General features: G+C 36.1%; 1 protein-coding gene across 1 annotated transcript; it reads right to left on the reverse strand.

The window, feature by feature from the left end:
* Positions 1–9,367: 9,367 nt before the first annotated feature.
* Positions 9,368–10,297, reverse strand: LOC100772401 (olfactory receptor 4C46). The gene has a single exon (XM_027421108.1). It carries the CDS (start codon positions 10,295–10,297, stop codon positions 9,368–9,370), a length of 930 nt encoding a protein of 309 aa, XP_027276909.1.
* Positions 10,298–24,027: the final 13,730 nt, after the last annotated feature.

Genomic DNA, 24,027 nt, shown 5'->3' on the forward strand with positions numbered 1-24,027 from the left:
TACTATGACAGATACAATGAGATAACCTGCCACTGGGAATGCAACATCCTGGGTCCTAATCAGTGATTCTAACTGCCAAGCTGGCATAGACATAAGTCAAAGAACCCACCACTAACCTTGATTAAGTGTACAATGCTATGTTTCCTGCACATAGAGATAAATTACAAAATTAAAAATGTAAATGGATATTGGCTTGGTTTATGAAAGAATTTCCCACAATCTGAGATGGTCCTACACAAGTTTCTTTCATTTTCTCAGAAGTACTCTTTTCAGAATTGATGGGTATAAATTTACAGTTTTTGTCAGCTATGAAAATACATGGAGAGTTTATTTCTTGTACAAATTTTTAATGAAACTTTAATATTTATGTTAAAATAGGCAAGTACATTTTACCCATTTAATTATTTTTCTTCTTTATAAATGGTGAAATCATAAATATACCAAAGAATTATTTTAAGCACTAAGACCTTTTAAGAATAAATTTATCAATTCTGGTCTGGATCCTGTGCCCTAGTCAGGGGCAACTGACACCAGAAGTCTGCTCACTGGAACTGAACTTGGCCTGAGGGCTCCAGGACACCCAGAGACTGCCACGGCCATAGTAACAGTCCTGCCTCCATCCAGGAGAAGAGGACAGATATCACAGTATTGGAACTGTTTGCATCAACCAGAAGGGAACCTTGGTCCCTTACTCTCTAGGAGAGAGACTCCTGCTACACCCACCAGAAGAAAGGATGGGAACAAAACAATATAAAAGCACATTTAACAACAGAAAAACCAATAGGATGCCACCATGGACTAGGGACCATACACTAAGAAGAGCAGAACATCACAATGCAGATGAAGCAGGTGAGAATGACCTTAAAAACATCTTCACAAAAATCATAGAGGGTCTCAAAGAGGATATGAGAAAATCCCTTAAAGAAATGGGAGGAAAAACAAACCAAAAATTACAAGATATCAGCAAATCTTTCAAGGAAACACTTCAAGACCGAAAAACTGAAATAGAGACAATAAAGAAAGCACAATCTGAGGGAATGTTGGAAATAGAAAAGCTGGATAAACGATCAGGAACTACAGATGCAAGCATAACCAACAGAATACAAGAGATGGAAGAGAGAATCTCAGGAGTTGAAGATATAGAGTCATCAACCAAAGAAAATCTTAAGTCAAACCAGTCCTTAACACAAACTATCCAGGAAATATGGGATACTGTGAAAAGACTAAGCCTAAGAATAATATGTATAGAAGGAGGTGAAGAAATCCAACTCAAAGGAGCAGAAAACATATTCAACAAAATCATAGAAGAAAACTTTCCCAACCTAAAGAAAGACATGCCAAGGAAAGCACAAGAAGCCTACAGAACACCCAAATACCACTGGATCAAAATAAAAAAGGGTCTCATCAACACATAATAATCAAAACCCCAAACATACAAAATAAACAGAAATATTAAGAGCAGCAAAGGAAAAAGGTCAAGTAACATATAAAGGCAAACCTACCAGAATTACACTTGAATTCTCCATGGAAACTCTGAAAGCCAGAAAGTCCTTATAAATATTCTACCTACACTAAGAGACCATGGATGCCAGCCCAGACTACCATATGCAGCAAAGCTTTCACTCAATGTAGATGGAGAAAACAAGATATTCCATGACAAAACCAGATTCAAACAATACATATCCACCAAACCAGCCCTACAGAAATTTCTGGATGGAAAACTGCAACCCAAGGAAGGTAGCTATAACCAGAAAAATATAGGCAATTGATAATCCCACTTTACCAACAGCCAAAACAAAAAAAAAAGGGATGGAAGCCCAGACATAATTTCACCACCACTATCAAATCCAAAACAAACAAGAATGAACAATTAATATCCCTCAATATTAATGGTCTTAACTCCCCCATGAAATGACACAGGTTAGCAGAATAGATAAGAAGACAGAATCCATCTGCAACATACAAGAAACACACCTCAACTTCAAAGACAGATGTTACCTAAGAATTAAATGTTGGGGAAAGATTTTCTAAGCAAATGTATGCAAGAAACAAGAGGGGGTAGCAATCCTAATATCCAACAAATTGGACTTTAAATTAAGTCAATCAAAAGAGATGAAGGAGGTCACTTCCTATTCATCACTGGAAAAATACATCAGGATGAAATCTCAATTCTGAACATTTGAGCCCCAAATACAAAGGCATCAATGTTTGTAAAGAAACATTACTAAAATTCAAATCACATATAAAACGGCACACACTTATAGTGGGAGATTTCAGTACTCCAATCTCACCACTGGACAGGAACTCCAGACAGAAACTTTCCAAAGAAACAAAGGAACTAATAGAAGTTATGTCCCAACTGGGCTTAACAGAAATCTATAGACATTCCACCCAAACACAAAACAATATGGCTTCTTCTCAGCGCTACATGGAACATTCTCTAAAATTGACCACATACTTGGCAACATAGAAAACATCAACAGGTACAAAAAATTAAAATAACCCCCTGTATCTTATCAGACCACCATGCTTTAAAGTTAGAGTTCAACAACAAAAATGAATTGCAGAAAACATACATACATAATAATGGAAATTAAGTAACGCAGAATTGCACAATTCCTGGGTCGATGAAGAAATAAAAAAGAAATTAATGATTTCCTAGAGTTCAATGAGAATGCAGACACAGCATATCCAACCTTATGGGACACTTTGAAAGCAGTGCTAGAGAATTAACAGCACAACTGAAAGCTGTAGAACACAAAGAAACCAATACAGCCCAGAGGAGTAGATGCCAGGAAATAATCAAATAGTGGGCTGAAAGCAATAAAGTGGAAACTAGGAGAACAATACAAAGAATCAGTGAAACAAAGAGTTGGTTCTTTGAGAAGACCAACAAGATAGACAAACCTTTATCTAAACTTACCAAACAGCAGAGAGTGAACATGCAAATTAATAAAATCAGGAATGAAAAGGGGGACATAACAACAGACACAGAAGAAATCCAGAGAATCAGCAGGTCATACATTGAAGACCTGTACTCCTCAAAGTTCGAAAATGTAAAAGAAATGGACAACATTCTGGACAGATTTCACTTACCAAAATTAAGTCAAGAACAGATAAGCAACTTAAATAGACCTATACCCCTAATGAAAGAGAAGCAATCATCAAAAGTCTCCCAACCAAAAAAAGCCCAGGACCAGATATCTTCAGTGCAGATTTCTACCAGAAATTAAAGGAACAGATAACACCAATACTCATCAAAGTATTCCACACAATATAAGCAGAGAGTCATTGCCAAACTCTTTTTACCAGGCTTCAATAACCTTGATACACAAGACACAGCTAAGAAAGAGAATTACAGACCAATATCCTTCAGGAATATTGAGGCAAAAATTTTCAATAAAATACTGGCAAATCAAATCCAAGAACATATCAGAGAAATCATCCACCATGATCAAGTAGGCTTCATCCCAGGGATGCAAGGATGGTTTAACATATGAAAATCCATCAATGTAATCCACCATGTAAACTGTCTGAGGAAAAAAAGAACACATGATCATCTCACTAGATGCTGAAAAAGCCTTTGACAAAATCCAACATCTCTTTATGATAAAGGTCTTGGAGACATCAGGGATAACAGGAATATACCTTAACATAATCTAAGCAATATAAAGCAAGCCTACTACCAACATCAAATTAAATGGAGAGAAACTCAATGCAATTCCTCTAAAATCAGGGACAAGACAAGGCTGCCCACTCTCTCCATACCTTTTCTATATTGTCCTTGAAGTTCTAGCTAGAGCAATAAGAAAACAAAAGGAGATCAAGGGGATACAAATTGAAAAGGAATAAGTCAAACTCTCACTATTTGAAGAGGATGTCTACATCAGTGACCTGAAAAACTCTACCAGGGAAGTCCCACAGCTGATAAACACCTTTAGCAAAGTGGCAGGATACAAGATTAACTCAAAAAAATTCTATAGTAGTCCTACTATATACCAATGACAAATTGGTAGAGAAAGAAATCAGAGAAATATCACCCTTTACAATTGCCACAAACAACATAAAATACCTTGGGGCAATACTAACTGAAAAAATGAAAGACCTGTATCATAAAAATTTTTAGTCTCTAAGGAAGGAAATTAAAGAAGAAAATGGAAGGATATCTCATGTTCTTGGATAGGTAGGATCAACATAGTAAAAATGGCAAGTCTGCCAAAAGCAATATATAGATTCAATTCAATCCCCATCAAAATCCCAACACAATTCTTCACAGAAATTGAAAGAACAATTCTCAAATTTTTATGAAAAAACAAAAGACCCAGGACAGCCAAAACAACCCTGTACAATGCCCTGGAAGTATCACCATCTCTGACTTCAAGCTCTATTACAGAGCTATAGTCCTGAAAACAGCTTGTTATTGGCAAAAAATAGACAGGTAGACCAATGGAATAGAGTTGAAAACACTGATATTAACCCACACACTTATGAACACTTGATTTTTGACAAAGAAGCTAAATTTATATGATGGAATACAGAAAGCATCTTCAACAAATGGTGGTGGCATAATTGGATGCTGGAATGTAGAAGGATACAGATAAATCCATGTCTATCACCATGCACAAAACATAAGTTCAAATGGATCAAAGACCTCCACATCAATCCAGCCACACTGAAATGATTAGAAGACAAAGTGGGAAATACCCTTGAATTAATTTGAACAGGAGACCACTTCCTGAATATTACACCAGTAGCACAGACACTGAGATCAACAATTGATAAATGTAACTGAGAAGCTTCTGTAAGGCTAAGGACACAGTCAATAAGACAAAACAGCAGCCCACAGACTGGGAAAGATATTCACCAACCCCACATCTGACAGAGGGCTGATATCCAAAATATACAAAGAACTCAAGAAGCAAGTCTCCAAAACACCAAACAATCCAATTAAAAAGTTGGGTACAGAACTAAATAGATAATTATCAATAGAGGAATCTAAAATGGCTGAATGGCAGACAAGAAATTGTTCAACATCCTTTATCCATCAGTGAAATGCAAATCAAAACAACTCTGAGATACCATCTTACTCCTGTTAAAATGGCTAAAATCAAAAAAACCAATGATAGTTTATGATGCAGAGGATGTGGAGAAAGGGGAACACTTCTCCACTACTGGTGGGAGTGCCAACTTGTACAGCCACTTGGAAATCAGTATGGTGACACCTCAGGTAAATGGGAATCAGTCTACCACAAGATCCAGCAATTCCACTCTTAGGCATATACCCAAAAGAAGCACATTCATAAAACAAGGGCATCTGTTCAACGATGTTCATAGTAGCACTATTTGTAATAGCCAGAAACTGGAAGCAGCCTAGATGCCCCTCAACTGAAGAATAGATAGACAAAATGCAGTACATTTACACAATGGATTACTACTCAGGAGAAATAAACATAGGAATCTTGAAAATTGCAATAAAATGGATGGAACTAGAAGAAACCATTCTGAGTGAGGCAACCCAATCACAAAAAGACAAACATGGTATGTACTCACTCATATGTGGATTTTAAACATAGAGTAAAGGATTACCAGCCTACAATACACACTGCCAGAGAAGCTAATATACAAGCAAGACCCTAACAGAGACGTACATGATTCCCTGGAGAATGGGAAAGGGACAAGTCTCCTGAGCAAATTGGGAGCAAGGGAGGAGGGGGCAGGGAGCTAGGAGAATGAGAAGGGGAGAAGAGGAGGGGTGAGAAGGACATGAGGGAGCAGAAAGTTAGAGTAGGGGGAAGAATAGAAGGAAACCAGAAAGGAGATATCATAATAGAGGGAGACATTTTAGGTTTACAGAGAAATCAGGCACTAGGGGAAGGTCTGGAGATCTACAAAGATGACACCAGCTAACAATCTAAGCAACAGAGGAGAGGCTACCTTAAATCACCTCACCTGATAATGAAATTGATGCCTAATTCATATGCCATCCTATAGCCTTCATGCAGCAGCTGGTGGAAGTATTAGCGGACACCCACAACTAATGCCTGAACTGAACTGGAATTCAGTTGTGGGGAAGGATGAGTGATGAGCAAAGGGGTCCAGACCAGGCTGGTGAAACCCACAGAAACAGCTGACCTGAACAAATGGGGAGCTCTTGGTCCCCAGAATGATACCTAGGATTCCAGCATGGGACTGATCCAGACACCATGAGCGTGGGTTTCAGTGAGGAAACCTCGGAAATCTACATGACCTCCTGTAGTAGTTCAGTACTTATCCCTAGCATAGGTGTGGACTTTGGGAGCCCAACACATATTCAGGGATACTCCCTGAGACAAGACACACAGGGGTGGGCCTAGGCCCTATCCCAAATGATACGATAGACTCTGATGACACCCTATGGAAGGCCTCATCCTCCCTGGGGAGCAGAAAGTATATATGATAGGGTTTTAGTTGGGGGGGGGTGGTAGGGGAAGAGGAGAGGGAGAGGGAACTGGGAGTGACATGTAAAAAAATCTTGTTTCTAATTCAAATAAAAAAAATGAAAAAAGAATAAATTTATCTTACTATTGGGTATTTTATTTTATACACTCAACATCTAAAATAGTAGAAAAATTTCTAGCAAAACAGGTCTCATAAGTTAGAAAGTTAATAAAACCCTGAGTTTGACAATGATATGTTTTTCATATCTTACATTTCTTAAGATAATACTAACAGGATATCAGGATGTGTGTGTGTTGTGTATTGTAAAAATTGATGTATTTTTCAAGGTTTAATAATATTTCATTATACAAATACATGACATATTCTTCATCTAGACATCTGTCTGTGGGCATAATATTTTCTCCCATACATAGTTTAGTGTGGATAATATTTTATGGCATTAAGAACACTAATGAATTTTTTATTCTGATTCCCAGGACTTTTTCATAAAAATTTGAAGATATACTCAGTGAATCAAGTAGAAGTCTTTGTGACACCCATATGATGTTTTGTATTCTTCACCAATATACATTCACAAACAGCAGTGAAAAGCTTTACTTTCTAAAAGTTCTTGCCAGTATTTGTTATTTATAATAGAAATGAATTCCTTTCAGCTGACATTAAGCATCTCAATATTGAGCTGTGGTTTTCATGACTGTGGTTGCCAATGAATGTGTTATTATTTAAGCTTGCACAGTGATAGCTTCTTTTGAACAACAGACATTCAACTTTTTAGTATATTTTGTTTTGTTTTTATTAATTGATATCTAAGTAAGAAATTTCAGTATATATCATATACCATTTATATTCTTTACATGCATACATTGCCAAATCTGTAATTCAGAATTAAAATGTTCATCTTCTCAAACACTTGTCTTTCTTTAAGTTGGTGATATTCCAAATTTTTTCTTCTAACATTTTAAAAAGTTTAGCATATGTTATGTGGAGACAAAATAGTACAGGTCTCTTTAATTTTGAAATTATATCAGTCAAGGCTTGGTCTCACCAGCTCTATCTATGTCTGTGTACTGGGAGCCTTATCTTTAAAAGACAAAGACAAATAAACAAAACCACTAAAGAGATTGATAGTGAACAATGGTCATCCATAAAATATCAAAATACCTCAATGCTGCTGAAAGCCCTCTTATTTGATCTCTAAGAACACTGTTGGTGCTCCAAAAGGTTCTAGGCTGAGGCCACACATCAGGTGGGATCATATCTTTTCTTCCCAATTTGCTAAATTGATTCTTTCTCATTACTTTCTTGAAATAAACAGTTCAGTTTAATGAATTCTCAAGTAGAAATAGGGAACTTGCTATGCAGGGATGATTAGAAAGAATCAAACAGTAAGTTCTGGTTTATATTTTTCAATGGGTTTAAGATAATACAATAGAAGTGGTGAATATTTGTAAGAGTCAATGAATGTATCTTCATATACAACAGAACTATTTTTCCATTGAAACTGGAAGTCTATGGTCAGAAGGATTTATTCTACCTTGTCTGGAGAAACTATTATGTCCTTCTGAGAGAGCATGCTGCTTCAAGACATTGCATATTCTCCTTAGGGATCTCTCCCACCACCCAGTTTAGCTTCTAGATCAATCTAGATTTAAGTCTACTTCAAAATGTGATCATGAGTTTGTATAGTACACAACAAAGGCTTATATGATTAGACTAAAGTCCAGAAACATGCGTGATGATGGAGAAACAACAGCAAGTTTTATCATGTTAACTTTATTGATACATACACAGTAGGTTAAAATATATCCTTAAGTGTAGCACCTCAGGCATTGGTGCACAGCTCGGTCAAAGTATGTGTTAGCAACATGACCAAAAATGTGTCCACAGTGAATTAAAACATATAGATAATTCTATACACATGAATATAAAAACCATTTAAAGAACAGGGAAGCAAATGAGAGGCCTGGGTGAGAAATGTATGAGAAAGGATAGGAATGAAGGGAAAATGATGTAATTATATTTTATTTTTGAAAAATTAAAAAGTTTATGGATGGACAAGATAGCTTTGTGTATAAAGGAGCTTGCTTGGCAAACCTGGTATTTGGTGTTTGATCTTTGGAACCCACACAAAGGTGGAAGGACAGAACTGACATCACAGAACTGTGCCCTGGTTTCTACTAAAGTAGCACTAAATGTGTGTCCAATGATGTGTTTACATTTACAAACACAATAATAACAATGAATGAAACTTAAAATTTAAAAATAGAATAAATGAAAAAGGTTTATATTGTCAAGGAAATTGGAATGTTGGCATAATTTGTCATTTAAATCCTACACCTACACATGGAAGAGACTAGAAAATAATTTTGATAAAAATTGTAAACAAATTATGAATGAGAAGACTGATGCCCTGAAGAGTTCTCTAATCATTATTCTCTTCAGTCAGACTCCAACATGGAAAAAGAAAGTCACTGAATGGGAAAATATCTATGCTAAATTACTAATAAAATTATGGGATGACAAAGAATCACTGGTCAAGAACTAAATGCCAAAGGCATAATGTAGCTACAAAACAAATAACACTGAAATTAGAAGTAAAATATTTTGATTTGAAACAATCTATTAAGTTAATTTATTAGATCAGATATTTTCTAGAATAAAGAAATTATAGTCTATTGGTACTTTATTAAATCAGATCCAGGGTATGTGTGTGTGCATATTTATGTGGTTTTGTGTAATGTGTCTATTTTGGTAATGAAGCAATCTAAGTTAAGCTATTCCCACTAGGGGCACCCTTTTCTGCTTATCTCAGTATAAATACATTTAGCAGTTATTTGTTTCTTCAATATGTAAGTTTTCCATATTTAGATAATCCAATCTATGCATTGCATTCTTTCTCCAGTTCATCTGAAGTTGCATGATTGTTGGTTTATTTGTCCAGTGACTGAATTTTTCTACTAAACAGTCTCTTAATGGCATTTTTCATCTGATTATTTCTCAAGGTATAGATTAGTGGGTTTAGCATGGGTGTTATCACAGCATAAAAAATAGCAACTGATTTGTCAATGGGTAATGTACCTGCAGGTCTCATGTACACAAATATGCAGGGTACAAAAAGTAAGACCACCACTATAATGTGAGAAACACAGGTAGAAAGGGCTTTGCGCCTTCCTTCTGCACTGTGGGTTCTTAGTGAGTAAAGGATGACCATGTAGGAGATGAGCAAAAGGAGAAAGATTAATAGACAGATGAAGCCACTGTTGGCAGCAACAAAGAGCCCTAGAATGTGGGTATCAACACAGGCTAGATCAAGCAAAGGATTCAGATCACACATAAAATGATCTATGACATTAGGGCCACAAAACGGTAGACCAATAATGAAAAGAATCTGTATACCTCCATGAAGAAAGCCTCCAGTCCATGACACTCCCACAAGTAGGTTACAGAGTCGTCTGTTCATGATGGCTGCATAGTGCAGGGGTTTGCAGATGGCAACATAGCGGTCATAAGCCATGACAGTAAGCAAGATGACCTCAGCACCTCCAAAGAAATGTTCACCAAAGACTTGGATCATGCATCCATTGAATTGAATGCACTTCCTTTCATGGAGTGAATCAAAAATCAGCTTAGGAGTACTGACAGAGGAGTAGCAGGTATCAATGAAGGAGAGATAGGCCAGAAAATAATACATAGGGGAACCCAAGAGTTGGCTGTTAGTAATGGTGATCAGAATGAGTAAATTTCCAAACACAGAGACAATGTAGATGACCATAAACACAGCAAATACAGTTTTCTTCATGTCTGGGTTCTGTGTGAGTCCCAGGAGAACAAATTCAGTCACATTATTCCTGTATTCCATCTAGTGCATGAGACAGTTATTCATATTTCCTGAAGGAAAATAGATACATCTCATGTTTATTTATTTTCTGGTATTCTAAAAATTAGTGATTATATTCTGCTAATTAGTGAAATGTAATCAGATTTTCTTTTAATATTTCAGAAGGAGGTCTAGATACTTATCACTACTTATGACTATAGAGTTGCTTCCCAAATGAAGTTAGCTGGAAAATTTATGGATAAGAAAAATGTATATAAATATACTAGACAATCTTAAGTGTATTGAATGTTTGGAATGACTCATTCCGTAGCCATAGTTCAGATTAAATTCCGAGAAGCAGTTAAACCCACCAAGGATAGTGGGACATGTAGTACTTGAATGCAGTACCCATTAAAGTAATGGTAATTTTTTTGCAGTTTACTTATAGGAAATGTACAGCCATAAAACTTAAATCAGTTATTAGTGAATTTGAGTAAGAAAGTCCCTTGCACAGTCACATCATAAACTGAGCCTTGACCATGCCTGAAACACACTGTTATTCATCAGTTAGTAGTACCTAGGGAAGCTAATAGTAAGAGGAGTCACATTAATAGAATATTAATAGTAGCATTTTAAAATCTCCTTGTGAAAATGCTTTGATCTAAATCCAAATTCCATGTGTTATATGTAATCACATAGACAATAAAATGCAACAAATCAGAACAGAAATTTGTACAAAAAGTTTAGTGGAGATGGTACTGAAGATATAGTGAAAGTATGCATATGTTACTTGTTACAAGCCACAAGATCACAGTAATTATATAGTTTTTCCATGATGAATAACTTAGAAGAATTAAGGATTCTTCTGATAGATGAAACCACTACAAAGATTTACCTGGCATTATAATGTCATGGATGAATAAGCTGTGACTTGCTGTAGATTCTTTCTATAGCTTATTCCTTTCTGTAAAAAACTTGTGACTTGCTGGTCGTTGGTGGTGCACGCCTTTAATCCCAGTATTTGGGAGGCAGAGGCAGACAGATCTCTGTGAGTTCGAGGTCAGCCTGGTCTCCAGAGTGAGTGCCAGGATAGGCTCCAAAGCTACACAGAGAAACCCTGTCTCGGCAGGGGGGTGGAGGGAACAAAAGAAAAACAGAAAACTTGTCACTTACTTCCCACAGTATAGCACCATAAGATCATTTACTGGGAACAAATTACTCCCATGCAATTGGAGTTTTACTGATTATACTCCCTAGCTATGATGCGTAAATACCTGTTCTCCATTATACAGGTCCTAGTTTACTGATTATCTTCCTTAGCTATGCCTGAGGCCTGTTTCCCACTATCAGGTCCCTGTTCCCTCTCTTCATTGCAATTGCAGAGATCTGCCTTCCTGCAATTACCTTTATTGATGGGCATTTGGTCAATGTTTAGGGCCCAGGCAAATGCATGCCATCTAAGATATTCCCAGATATCCAAGGACATAGAGTTACTACACATCCAAATTGGTTAATTCATACCTGCCTAGATGGATAGAAAAAATAAGCAGGCCCTTGGCTTTATCTCACTGGCAGATAGAGAAACCAACAACCTAAACTAACCCTGCACTAAATGATTCTCAAACTTCTTGTTGTATTAACTCAAGATTTTAGCTCAAAGATTTATTGCTCCCTCCTTTATCTTGAGAAGATAAAGACAAAGGTAATCAGCCCATTTGCTTATCCTCAGGGAAAACTAAACTTTCCTGAAGGCCTGTGCTACCATGGAGTCTAGAGCACTGGAAGGCGCCAGGTTTGATTATTGTGCAAATTAAACTTAGGCACTCTTTTTGACCTACATCCCTAAGAAAATGAAGCTAAAAGTTTCTCCTAGCAGTTTTATTGCTCTGTGTGTAATGTCATATACCTTGCTTACCCTGAGAAACTCAAGCCTCACATTTTATTATAAAAAGAATTACTGCTACAAATATATATATATATATATATATATATATATATATATATATATATCCAAGAACTGGAAAAAGAAAAGAATTAGAGAGACAAAGAAACAGAGAGACAGAAACAGAGAAAAAGCACAACAGAAGAACAACGAGAGAGAAAGAAACAGAAGAAGAATAAAGAACATGCAGAGGAGCTACTGTCTGGGAGTTGATTCCTTTTTCCCTCAGATTTCAGTTGACTCACTTATTTGTACTTCCTTTTTTTGAAACCTGAGCAGAAATTTTAGAAGCTGCACTTTTAATGTTTTCAACAGTTATTGTAAAAAAAATCCATAATACTTACTTCTAAGTGATAATTCTAAAATAGTCTACAACAAGACTGTGTTTATGCAATGATCACCAAGTCTTTTGCACACAGGACAGCTTTTAGTACTTTAAATGGTCTGCAATGTTGTTTTTCTTTATCATGTTAGAGAAAATTTCTACTATCCAAATACAAGAACAAGAACATAAGTGAGATCACTAAATACAGGCTGTCAACTAAGTGTTCTTTAAAACTCTTGCTGGTTCAGTTCTTCATACAAACCAGAGAGATGGCTGTCATCATTTTTATAAGAGTTTCACCTTTCCTTCTATGTAAATAACAGAGAAATTATATTTCTCAGAAAAGCAGAAAAACTGGCAATGTTAATTACATGACTTTGCTTCTTCTACTTATTTTTATCTCAAAACTTTACAGTATTATACACTTCAAATCATTGAACCGTATAATCATATTATTGTGTTAAACAGGCATTGGTTCAAAATTATCTTACATATGACTTAATTTTGTACTTACTAGTATAGCATTTCAGAAATAATTTCATTTGTTGCACATTTATAGATAGCCAGGTCATAGGCTGATACACAATGATATATTTGATAATTTTGCCATTAAGACAATGATGTTGCTCTAGTCTTGGAAGGACTCTTACATCTTAGCCCAACTTTAGATCACCCTTCCCATATATCCATACATAGTAGAGGTTAGAAACCTCTAGGGAAAACTGTGCGAATGTGCTACAACAGTAACCAAGTACATCAATTCATGAATTGCAGGAAGCAAATTTGAGTTCTGGTTCTTTCTCTTCCACCTTGGGTTCATTTCCTGTCACATCAAACACCTGCTTTATCATCTGCCTATACAATGAGAATAAGAATGGTAATACAAAATTTACTATGAGAATTGGCTAAAATGGGAAGCATATATACAAGAATACAATATATTTTTTAAAGTATGAATACAGTTACCAAAAAAATATAATTGATAACTTGGGTAGTAATATGGAAAATCATTTAACTTTCCAATAACTGATGAGAAATCCTTTTTAATACTTTTAATGAAACTAAAGAGACTTGTATAACCCATTACACACAACTCCAATATTAATTATCTGTGTTTTGTACTTATAATACTAACTAAAATTTATATTTAAGATTTTCATTGTGTGGTCAAGCTAAACTGAGCTCAATATCATGAATAGCCTTAGTTGCTAAAAGAGGTATCTCAGGGTAAAACAATGACAGGTGCATCTGATCCACCAATTTATACATGAGTCTCTCATTGTCTGACATTAAGTAAATGCAGAATACTTACCAAATACCATGAAAAGTTAGGTGTGGATGAATACTCTGTCTTTATTTGCTAAACCTTGGAAAAATCAAACTCCCGTGTAAAAAACTTCACAATATCAATTAATCATCAGCAGTGTTGAAAGTATTTTGATCTAAGCCTAAAGATCTTTTGATCTAAGTACAAATTCCATGTTATATGTAATTACATAGACAAGAAAAAGCAACAAAAACACATTAGCAGATGTAGCTCTCAGTGTTAGCTCCTGAGTGTTCAAAAGATACCTAGCAGAATAAACATTCAGGATGAAATCTCCACACATTTGCAGATATCCAAACAACATGTATCAAACAGTGTCTCCATAGAAAAATCCACCCCCATTTCCTAAAAGATAAATATGTTTCACTGACAATATGGGGCTTTGATCTAGATTGGATTCTTTCAGTACAATATGTAGAAATAATCGATCTTTGATTTCTGATTCTGGTCCTTCATTCTTAAATTCAGGGGCTGGTAAGGTCTCAGAAAAGCCTCCAAAGACCCAGTCTACTCATGGTGAATCTTGCAATGGATGTGTGATGTGAAATAATACAACATTTGTATTTCACATTGCAAGGGAATTTAAAGAAGTTCCCATGAATTTCAATGATCTTGTTATTGTGCTCTCTCTCCCAGGAATTAATTATCCCTTTTCATGGAAAGAATCTGTCTTAGAATCTGGTGTTTGGAAATTAATGCATGACTTACCCACTCTTCAACAGAGAATAGAATTCCCCAAGCTTAGAAAGACAGCATGTAGTAGACACTTTCTCTATCTAACAGTATCTGGTTAAGAATACTGAATGACATTTAAGCAACAGTCTGTTCATTCTAGAATGAACAATAGGTATGCAACTTCTATTATGATAAATAGATTATGGGGAATATTGGTAATCTTATCAATGTAACATTATTCCTGAAAGCTGCTTAACACCAAATCCAATGAAGGCAAAGAATTGACATTGGGAGCACATTCCACACAAAGGGATACTCTCTCAGCCTAGACACATGAAGGAAGGTCTATGCCCTGCTCCAAATGATATGACACACTTTGTAGCTCCCCCAGGAAGTCCTCACCCTCCCTCTGGAGCAGAAAGGGTTTGGGATAGGGTGTCAGTGGGGTTCAGGGGAGGAGGGGAGGATGAGAGAACTGGGATTGACATGTAAAAGAATACTGTTTCTAATTTAAAATTGTTCTAATTACAATTATAAAAAATTAAAAAAGAACTATGTACTGGGGCTGGAGGAATATGAATAGAGCAAGACTCACATTCTGAAAACCCACCTGTGACTATGCCCATCATATCTCCAGCTATGTTTTCAAATGAGCAAATGGAACTCTTTAATTTAATGTCATTGCTCACTTAAAAGCCAAACAGCAAATATATATACATATAATCTAGGATGGGAATGTGACTTAATAGTGGGGTTTGCTTAGAGTGCTTAAGACCCTAGGTTTGATTCCCAGCACAACCAAAATAACCAAAGCATGAAAAACAAAAACAAACTAACAAACAAAGCCCAGGATAGCTAAAAAAGAATCCTGTAAAATGAAGGATCATCTGGCAGCATCACCATCCCTGATTTCAAGCTCTATTATAGAACTATAGTAATAAGAACAACTTAGTATTGGCATAAAAACTAACAGGCAAACCAATGGAACTGAATTCAAGACATAATCTAAACCCACACACCTATAAACACCTAAGTTTTAACAAAGAAGCTAAAAATATAAAATGGAAAAAAGAAAACATATTCAACAATTGGTACTGGTATAAGTGGCTGTCAATATGTAGAAGAATACAAATAGATCCATATCTATTACCATGCACAAAACTCAAGTCAAAATGGATCAAAGACCTCAACATAAATCCCTCCAAACTGAACTTCTTAGAAGAGAAAATGGGAAATACATTTGAAGGCATAGGAACAGGAGACCACTTTCTAAATAAAACATGACAAAACAGCTTCCTACAGAATGGAAAAGGATTTTCACAAACCCCACATCCGATAGAAGGCTGATCTCCAAAATTTACAAAGCACTCAAAAATTTGACATCAAAATATAAAGTAACCCAATTGAAAAATGGGGTACACATCTGTTGTTGGATTTTCTTTGTCCAGCTTGGTCCTAATGACCTTTGGCCCCAAATAAACATATAGATGCTATTTTAATTATAAATCTGTTGGCCAATGGCTAGGGCTTCTTATTGGCTAGCTCTTTCTTAATTATTAACCCATTTGTATCAATCTATGTATTGCCATGAGGCTGTGGCTTACCTGGTAATGTCCCAGCATGTTGTTAATCCCTCAGCAGCATGGTGACTCTGTGTGGCAGACTCACTCTGACTATCTTTCCCAAAATTCTCCTTGTTTCCTAGACTCACCTATCTTTCTGTCTCATTGGCCAAACAGTTTTTTATTCATTAACCAATAGGAGAAAAATATATCCAGAAAAACAACCCCCATCACAGATTTAAATAGAGAATTCTCAACAGAACAATCTCAAGTGATAGAAAGACACTTAAGAAAATGTTCAACATCCTTAGTCATCAGGTAAATGTAAATTAAAACCATTATGAGAGTTCATCTTATATTTAACAGAATGGCTAAGATCAAAAATACAAATGACAGCTTATGACAGAGAAGATGTGGAGAAAGGGGAACACTACTCCATTGCTTGTAACAGTGCAAACTTGTACAGCTGTGGTGAAAATCAGTATGGTGATTTCTCAAAAAATAGGGATAAACCTACCTCAAGACCCTGCAATACAACTGCTGGGTATAAATCCAAAGGAGGCACATTCACACCACAAGGACATTTGCTCAACTATTTTCATAGCAACATTATTTGTAATAGCCAGATACTGGAAACAATCTAGATGGCCCTCAGCTGAAGAATGGATAAAGAAAATGTGGTATATTTACACAATGGAGTACTACTCAGCCGTACGAAACAATGACATCCTAAAATTGGCAGGCAAATGGACAGAACTAGAAAAATCCATCCTGAGTGAGGTAACCCATAACCAGAAAGATAAATATAGTATGTACTCATAATTGATACCAGACATAAAGCAAAAGATACATAGCCTACAATCCACAACCCCAGAGAAGCTAGAACCCTCTTCCAGAAATAGATGTAAGCAGATGCACAAATACACAACTAATCATTTGTCCAAGATCCTGGAGTACAATTGAAGCTAGGGAGGAATGTTAATATAAACAAAGGAGTCAAGACCATAAAGGGGAAACCCACAGAACCAACTGACTCAAGCTATTGAGAGATAACTGACTGTGGTCTGACAAAAGGGAAACCCGCATAAGACTCTCTTAATATAGGTGGCAATGGTGTGGCTGAGACAATATATGAGGCCACTGACAGTGGGTCCAAGTTATAACTTTAATGCACAAACTGACTTACTATATGAAGCGACACCTTGCTCAGCCTAGGCACGGGGATGTGAGGGGTAGAGATATGCCTTAGTCCTGACTCAAGGAGATGATAGGACAGACTTAGTAGACTGTCCAAGGAGCAGATGGGAGGTGGGGTAGGGAGGGAAGTGGGGTGGAGGCAGAAAGAGGAGTAAGGGGGAACTGTGATTACAATGTAAAAAAAAATTAATAAAAATTAATTTAAAAGATTGTTTTTTCCTATAACTTTACACTATAAAGACAGAAAATTTAGAATTCATGGTTCCTACTTATAATAATTCTCATCTTCTTAACATATAACAATGGAAGGTTCTCCCATATGGAATGTCAAATAGCCCCACCCTGTGCCAATTGTATTTATGACAGCAGTTTGAAATAATAAGTAAGCAATTTCCTCAATTTATAGTTTACCATTACATGTCTGACATTTTACTAGCTGATTCAAATGTTGATAATTTAGACAGAAGGATTGAAGAAGTAAAAAAAAAAAATATTGCCTTGTTGGGGACTACAAATTGTTCCTTTAAAATGCAAATATGATATTCTATAATTATTTAAGATATAAATTAGGTCTATAAAAATTTAGACCCCAAAAGGTGAAATTAGGAGACATCAATTGCAGACTTTTAATGACTTTCAAAGATTGTTAGGAGACATAATCCTGATAAACTGAGTAATTTTTTCAGAACCTTAGACTGTGACAAGGTCTTAACTAGACCAAGAGAATTATCAGCTGAAGCTGAGAAGGAATGGTTTTTGTGGAAAAGAAACTACAGGATGCACATGTATATCATTTGAATCCAGCGATTGATTGCATTCTAGTTATTTAGCCCTGTATCCATTCTTCCAGGGAAATATTAATACAGAGGGAAGACACTATCTTAGAATGAATTTTCTACATCAAAGAGAGTAAAAAGTTAAAAAAAAAACTTATGTAGAAAAGGGCTTAGAGTTGATTCTAAAAGGAAAAATGAGACTTCATTGATTAGAAATAATAGACCCTGCAGAAATTCTAGTATATTTACTAATGATGAAATTGACAAATTATGAGTAGGAGGTGAGACTTGGGGAGGATCTTGCAGCAATGTTTCTTGGAAATTGTAACAAAAATTATCCCCAGAGCAAGAGAACTCAATTTCTAAAGAGAATGAACTGCATCCTTGACAAATAACTGGAGCCCCTACATTCTATACCAATGCAAATTGATTAGGAAAGACAGGTTATGAATCAAAAAATTTAAGTAATGTGGTTCAAAGTCCTTTGTGTTATGTCCAAAAGTCAGAATTATATGCTATTCCTATGGTAGTAATGAATTTTAAAGAAATAATTAATATAATTACTGATTTGCAATATGCAGAAACTTGACTTTCCTATTGAAACTACTGAATTCATACATAATTATACAGAATTGAGTTTATTATTTATCCAGTTACAAAAAATAATCAGGAATAGGTGTCATATATATGTATAAACAGGTGGTGATGGTCCACAGGGCCATGGCCACACCGCCCTGCCTTGTGTTCTCAACCAAAGCAACATCCTGTCCCTAAAAAGTCCCCCTAATCCTACAGGGCACCCTGGCTAGTGCCCCTCTTTGCAATCAGGCATAGGAATCATTATATATTACATCTGATCCCATATAGGTCTGACAGGCCCTCTAGCAAAAGGCAATGAAGAAAATGATCAATCATTGATTTGAGGCCTCCAGATTTCATAAAAACATCATGTCAATAGCAATGGTTGAAAAATTTTTTTCCATCACTTGGCAGCAAGCCAAGGAAATTATATGAAAAGGTCTTACTTGTTCTTTATACAACCAAACTCTACTACTTGTAGGAAGTAAGCCAAAGGGTACTCAAAGGAATAAAATCTGACAGATTTTATAGAATTTGGAAAATTAAAATCTGTATAGCACATTATTGGTACCTATTCAGGTTTTCAATGAGCAACTGCTTTGAGTTTGAAAAAGGCTGATTCTGTAATTACACATTTGCTAGAAGTTATGGCTATTATGGATACACCTGTACAAATTAAGACAGACAATGCACAAGCATATGACTCTAAGAAATTGAAACTGGTTTTGCTTATTATACTATAAAGTACAATGAAGGTATACGACGCAATTCTTCAGGGCAAGCAGGCCTAGAAAGATCAAATCATAAGTAAACAGAAAGGGGTAATAATAACCCCCCCAAATAGATTGCCTATATTTTATTAACTTTGAATTCTTTGGAAGCTAAGGAGAAAGGAATGACCAGTGTGGAGAGATACTGGATAAAAGAAAAAAACTACAGAAACAAATCAGCTTGTATAGTTTAAAGATGTGCTAAATTCAGAATTGAATCCAAGACTATGTACATTGGCAAAGGGGTTTTGCTTTTGGTTCCACAGAAGAAGAAAAACTATTGATACCATCAAAACTGATAAAGATTGGATTTGAACAAGGGAGACATCTTAATTTGAAGAGATGATAGTTCATATAACATCATGGCCATTCAATCTAAACTAACCTACAAAATTAACAAAATTTTAATTATTCAGATACAACTTGCCATAAGGGAACCTTCCCCAAAAGGGAAAGAGTTTTGTTTTTGTCTTTTCAGAAGAACGAAGACATCCAGCTAAGGAATCTGATGACCATTCAAAGAATGAGACATCTGAAAAAAAGAACAAATCAACCAGATAAAATATCCCAAGAAAAAGAGTATATTGGTCTACTAATATATCACATATCCAACAGGATGAAATTTCATAAATCCTCCCAGATATTTGTTTCTGCTCTTCTCTATGGACATATAATGAAAATGGTCTTTTTGTAGTCCCAGTCAAATTAAAATTTAAAGCTAGCTTTGGAGTTGGAATGTGTTTCTCTCCTTCTCTAAGTCCAAGCATGCTTGTTAAAATAATAACTAAAATATCTGTCTCATGTCAGAAAATCCACCTGATATGGCACAGAAGAAAAACAAAAATTAAGGGACTAATATATTGGCATTAATCTCATAATTCTTTGTTTTTATTTTGCCCATTTATAGTTTTTCTTTCAGGTATAAACATTATCTCAAAATTTATAAGACTAATATATTTACATTTTTAAAACATTTGTCATGATATTAATGGTCATATAGAATACTACCTAATTCAAGAAAAAGCCTTCAACTGTCATCTTTATATGATTGTGGGTGTCAATCTCTATCAGTTTTCTGCAGTGAACCATGACCATGATTAACAGTGACCTTTGAAGTCTCCAAAAGGAGGATCCCGCCCCACAAGTACAATTTCACCAGGACTGTGATAACACCACTAAACTGACAAACACCACTTAAATATTGACTTTGGACTATAAACTGCTCATGACAATTTCAAGGTGGAGATCTGAAATGATCCAGCCTCACATACTACGCTAGCCAAGACATGAGACAAGCACACATTTTCCCATCATGCAGAGACTGGACAAAAAATGATAGAGCTAACTCAGCCACAACTTGACAATGAACCCATTTTTTTCTTTTCATGATCCTCTAAAGATGCTGTTGCCCCGGAAATCAGGGAATAAATTTAAGAATATGATGCCCACATTCACAAGAGATGGTGTGGGTGGTTTTGGTCATTCAAGGAGTTACTGATATTTGTCATTGTTTAGTGTCATTATAAGTTGTTATTGGTAATAGCAAAAAAAAAAAAAACCAAACAAAGGAAATTAGATTCAGGGTTCTTATTTTATAAAGAAAAAAAGGGGATAGTGGTATGATAGGACAAAAGGTTAGATTATCAAATCTACTTTAAATAAGCAACTACTAGTTTTAAATATTTTACAATGGATTGGACTTTTGCATATTGTATACAAATTTTGTATATTATACAAATTTTAGATTAATTTTGTTAAAACATAGTGTATATACATTTCTAAGATGGTTCAAGAAAGACTGACTCCCATTTTCTTGAGGAGTCACCATACTGATTTCCAAAGTGGCTGTACAACAAGGACATCTGTTCAACGATATTCATAGCAGCACTATGCGTAATAACCAGAAACTGGAAGCAGCCTAGATGCCCCTCAACTGAAGAATGGATAGAGGAAATGTGGTACATTTACACAATGGCGTACTACTCAGCAGAAATAAACATAGGAATCTTGAAATTTGCAGTAAAATGGATGGAACTAGAAGAAACCATTCTGAGTGAGGTAACCCAATCACAAAAAGACAAACATGGTATGTACTCACTCCTATGTGGATTTTAGACATAAAGGATTAGCAGCCTACAATCCACACTGCCAGAGAAGCTAGTAAACAAAGAGGACCCTAAGAGAGACATGCATCGTCCCCCGGAGAAGGGGAAAGGGTCAAGATCTCCTGAGCAAATTGGGAGCACGAGAAGAGGGGGAACGGGAGCTAGGAAAATGAGAAGAGGAGAAGAGGAGGGATGCTGAGGATAAAAGGGAGCAGAAAGGTTGAGTCAGGGGAAGAATAGAAGATAACAAGAATGAAGATACCATAATAGAGGGAAACATTTTAACTTTACAGAGAAATCAGGCACTAGGGGAAGGTCTGGAGATCTAACAATCTAAGCAGCAGAGGAGAGGCTACCTTAAATGTCCTCCCCTGATACAGAGATTGATGACTGATATATATGCCCCCCGATAGCCCTCATCCAGCAGCTGGTGGAAGTAGAAGCAGATAGCTACAACTAATCACTGAACTGAACTGGAATCCAGTTGCAGAGAAGGATGGCAAAGAGCAAAGGTGTCTAGACCAGGCTGATGAAACCCACAGAAACAGCTGACCTGAACATCGGGGAAATCTTGCTCCCCAGACTGATAGCTAGGATATAAGCATGGGACGATCCAGACCCCAGGAACATGGGTTTCAGTGAGTATACCTTAGAAATCTATGGGACCTCCTTCAGTACTTATCCCTAGCATAAGTGTAGACTTTGGGAGCCCATTCCACATAGAGGAATACTCCCTGGGCCAAGCCACACAGGGGTGGGCCTAGGCCCTAACCTAAAGGATAAAATAGACTCTGATGACACCCTATGGAAGTCCTCACCCTCCCTGAGAAGCAGAATGGATATGTGATAGGTAGAGTTTTATTTGGGGGAGGTGGTTGGGGAGGACTGGATGAAGAGGGGACTGGGATTGTCATGTAAAACAATCTTATTTCTAATTCAAATAAAAAGAAGAAAATGATGGTTCAAAGTATCAAACCTATTCAACTCATTTTACAATGTAATGCAAATTGTAGCCTTTGAAAATTATTATTACCAACTGTTTAGGATAATAAGGAAATTCAGAATAGAACATGTAGCCATATTAGGTGTTTTCAATGTCAAAAAGATATATTTTATATAGACAGGTCATCTTCAAACATCAAAAAATTCTAAAACACATTAAAGTACAGAGATCTACAACATATGGCATTAAAATGTTTTATTAGCATAGGTTCTGTTTTTATGACAGTAAGACATGTCTACTTCTGGCAGCACCAGTCAACTTTGGAGAAGATTGTGGGCTTTGAAGAAACTCCACATGGAGTTTGTGGAGTGGCAAAGGAGTGGCACAGGCAAGAGAGGGTTCTTGCATCCATTGCTAACACTGTGCTGTCCATTCGAAAATCAAGAGACAAAAGAAAGGACTGCCAAACCTTTCCAGGACAAGGTCCTTCAAAAATTCTGTTTCATAGAAAACTCTGTGGAATATTCTAGGCCTGTGGGTCGAAGATGGATTCCCCAATATCTAGGCAGCAAACTGTTCTGTCATTTCTCACATTTCTTGGAAGCCGCCTGCTTGCACTTCCTGCTTACTCAGTTAATATTATTTTGGTCTCAGGTCTCTGAGAGAGTGGAAGACTAGTTAGTTATAGTTACATTTTTCCTGGTTTACTAGACTCAGAAATGATACTCATTAAAGAGGGGTAAAGGATATCAGTATATTCCAGAGTTCCAAAGGAGTAGGCTTTAATTTCAGTGGAAGAATGCACTTGCTAGTGAGAGTGAGAGAAAAGAGGCAGAGAGACAGAGAGACACACACAGAGAGAGAGAGAGAGAGAGAGAGAGAGAGAGAGAGAGAGAGAGAGAGAGAGAAAGGCAGAGAGAACAAACTTCCTTCTTCTCTGTCCTTCATATAGTCTGCCACAGAAGGTGTAGCCAAGATTAAAGGCAGATTTCCCCACCTCAAAGATGTGACTTAGATGTGGCTCTCCCACTTCAAATGATGTAACTAAGACAACCGTCCCTCCTAGGTGTATATGTCATTTAAATCTAAATGTGGTCACTTGGCAACCAGAAATAGGCTTCACACTTGCATTCTTCAGTTATGGGCTAACTTTAGCCATCTCCATAATGGGTACTAAGTTTCACTTTTGTTCTCTTGTAGATGCTCATATTACTCGCTTATATTTTTAACTCCAGTTTGAAGTATGCAATATGAAAAAGTTGTTTATCTCTTTGCATTTAATGACAATGTAAAACATCAAAAAATTCTAAAACACATTAAAGTACAATATGTTTAAATAATGTTAGAGATTTTAATAGCCTTTACTAAGTGGAAAAATTAGTATACAAGTCTGGCAGGAAATGTGGCTATATAGCTATGTAGTAATCAAATTATGAGGATATGCATATCAATCCTTCTTAGTAACAGTTTCTTATTTATGAAATAGAAGGTTTTTACCATCTTCTAAGTGGAAATTAAAGAGTGCACTTAAGATTTAAAAACTGAAGATATGAGGAATAATATCTACATAT

This window comes from Cricetulus griseus, chromosome 6 (assembly GCF_003668045.3).
Source record: "Cricetulus griseus strain 17A/GY chromosome 6, alternate assembly CriGri-PICRH-1.0, whole genome shotgun sequence".
In the NCBI taxonomy this organism is placed as follows: domain Eukaryota; kingdom Metazoa; phylum Chordata; class Mammalia; order Rodentia; family Cricetidae; genus Cricetulus; species Cricetulus griseus.

Coding starts and splice junctions, on each gene's coding strand:
- LOC100772401 (XM_027421108.1), bottom strand. CDS start 10,297: ATGGAATACAGGAATAATGTGACTGAATTTGTTCTCCTGGGACTCACA.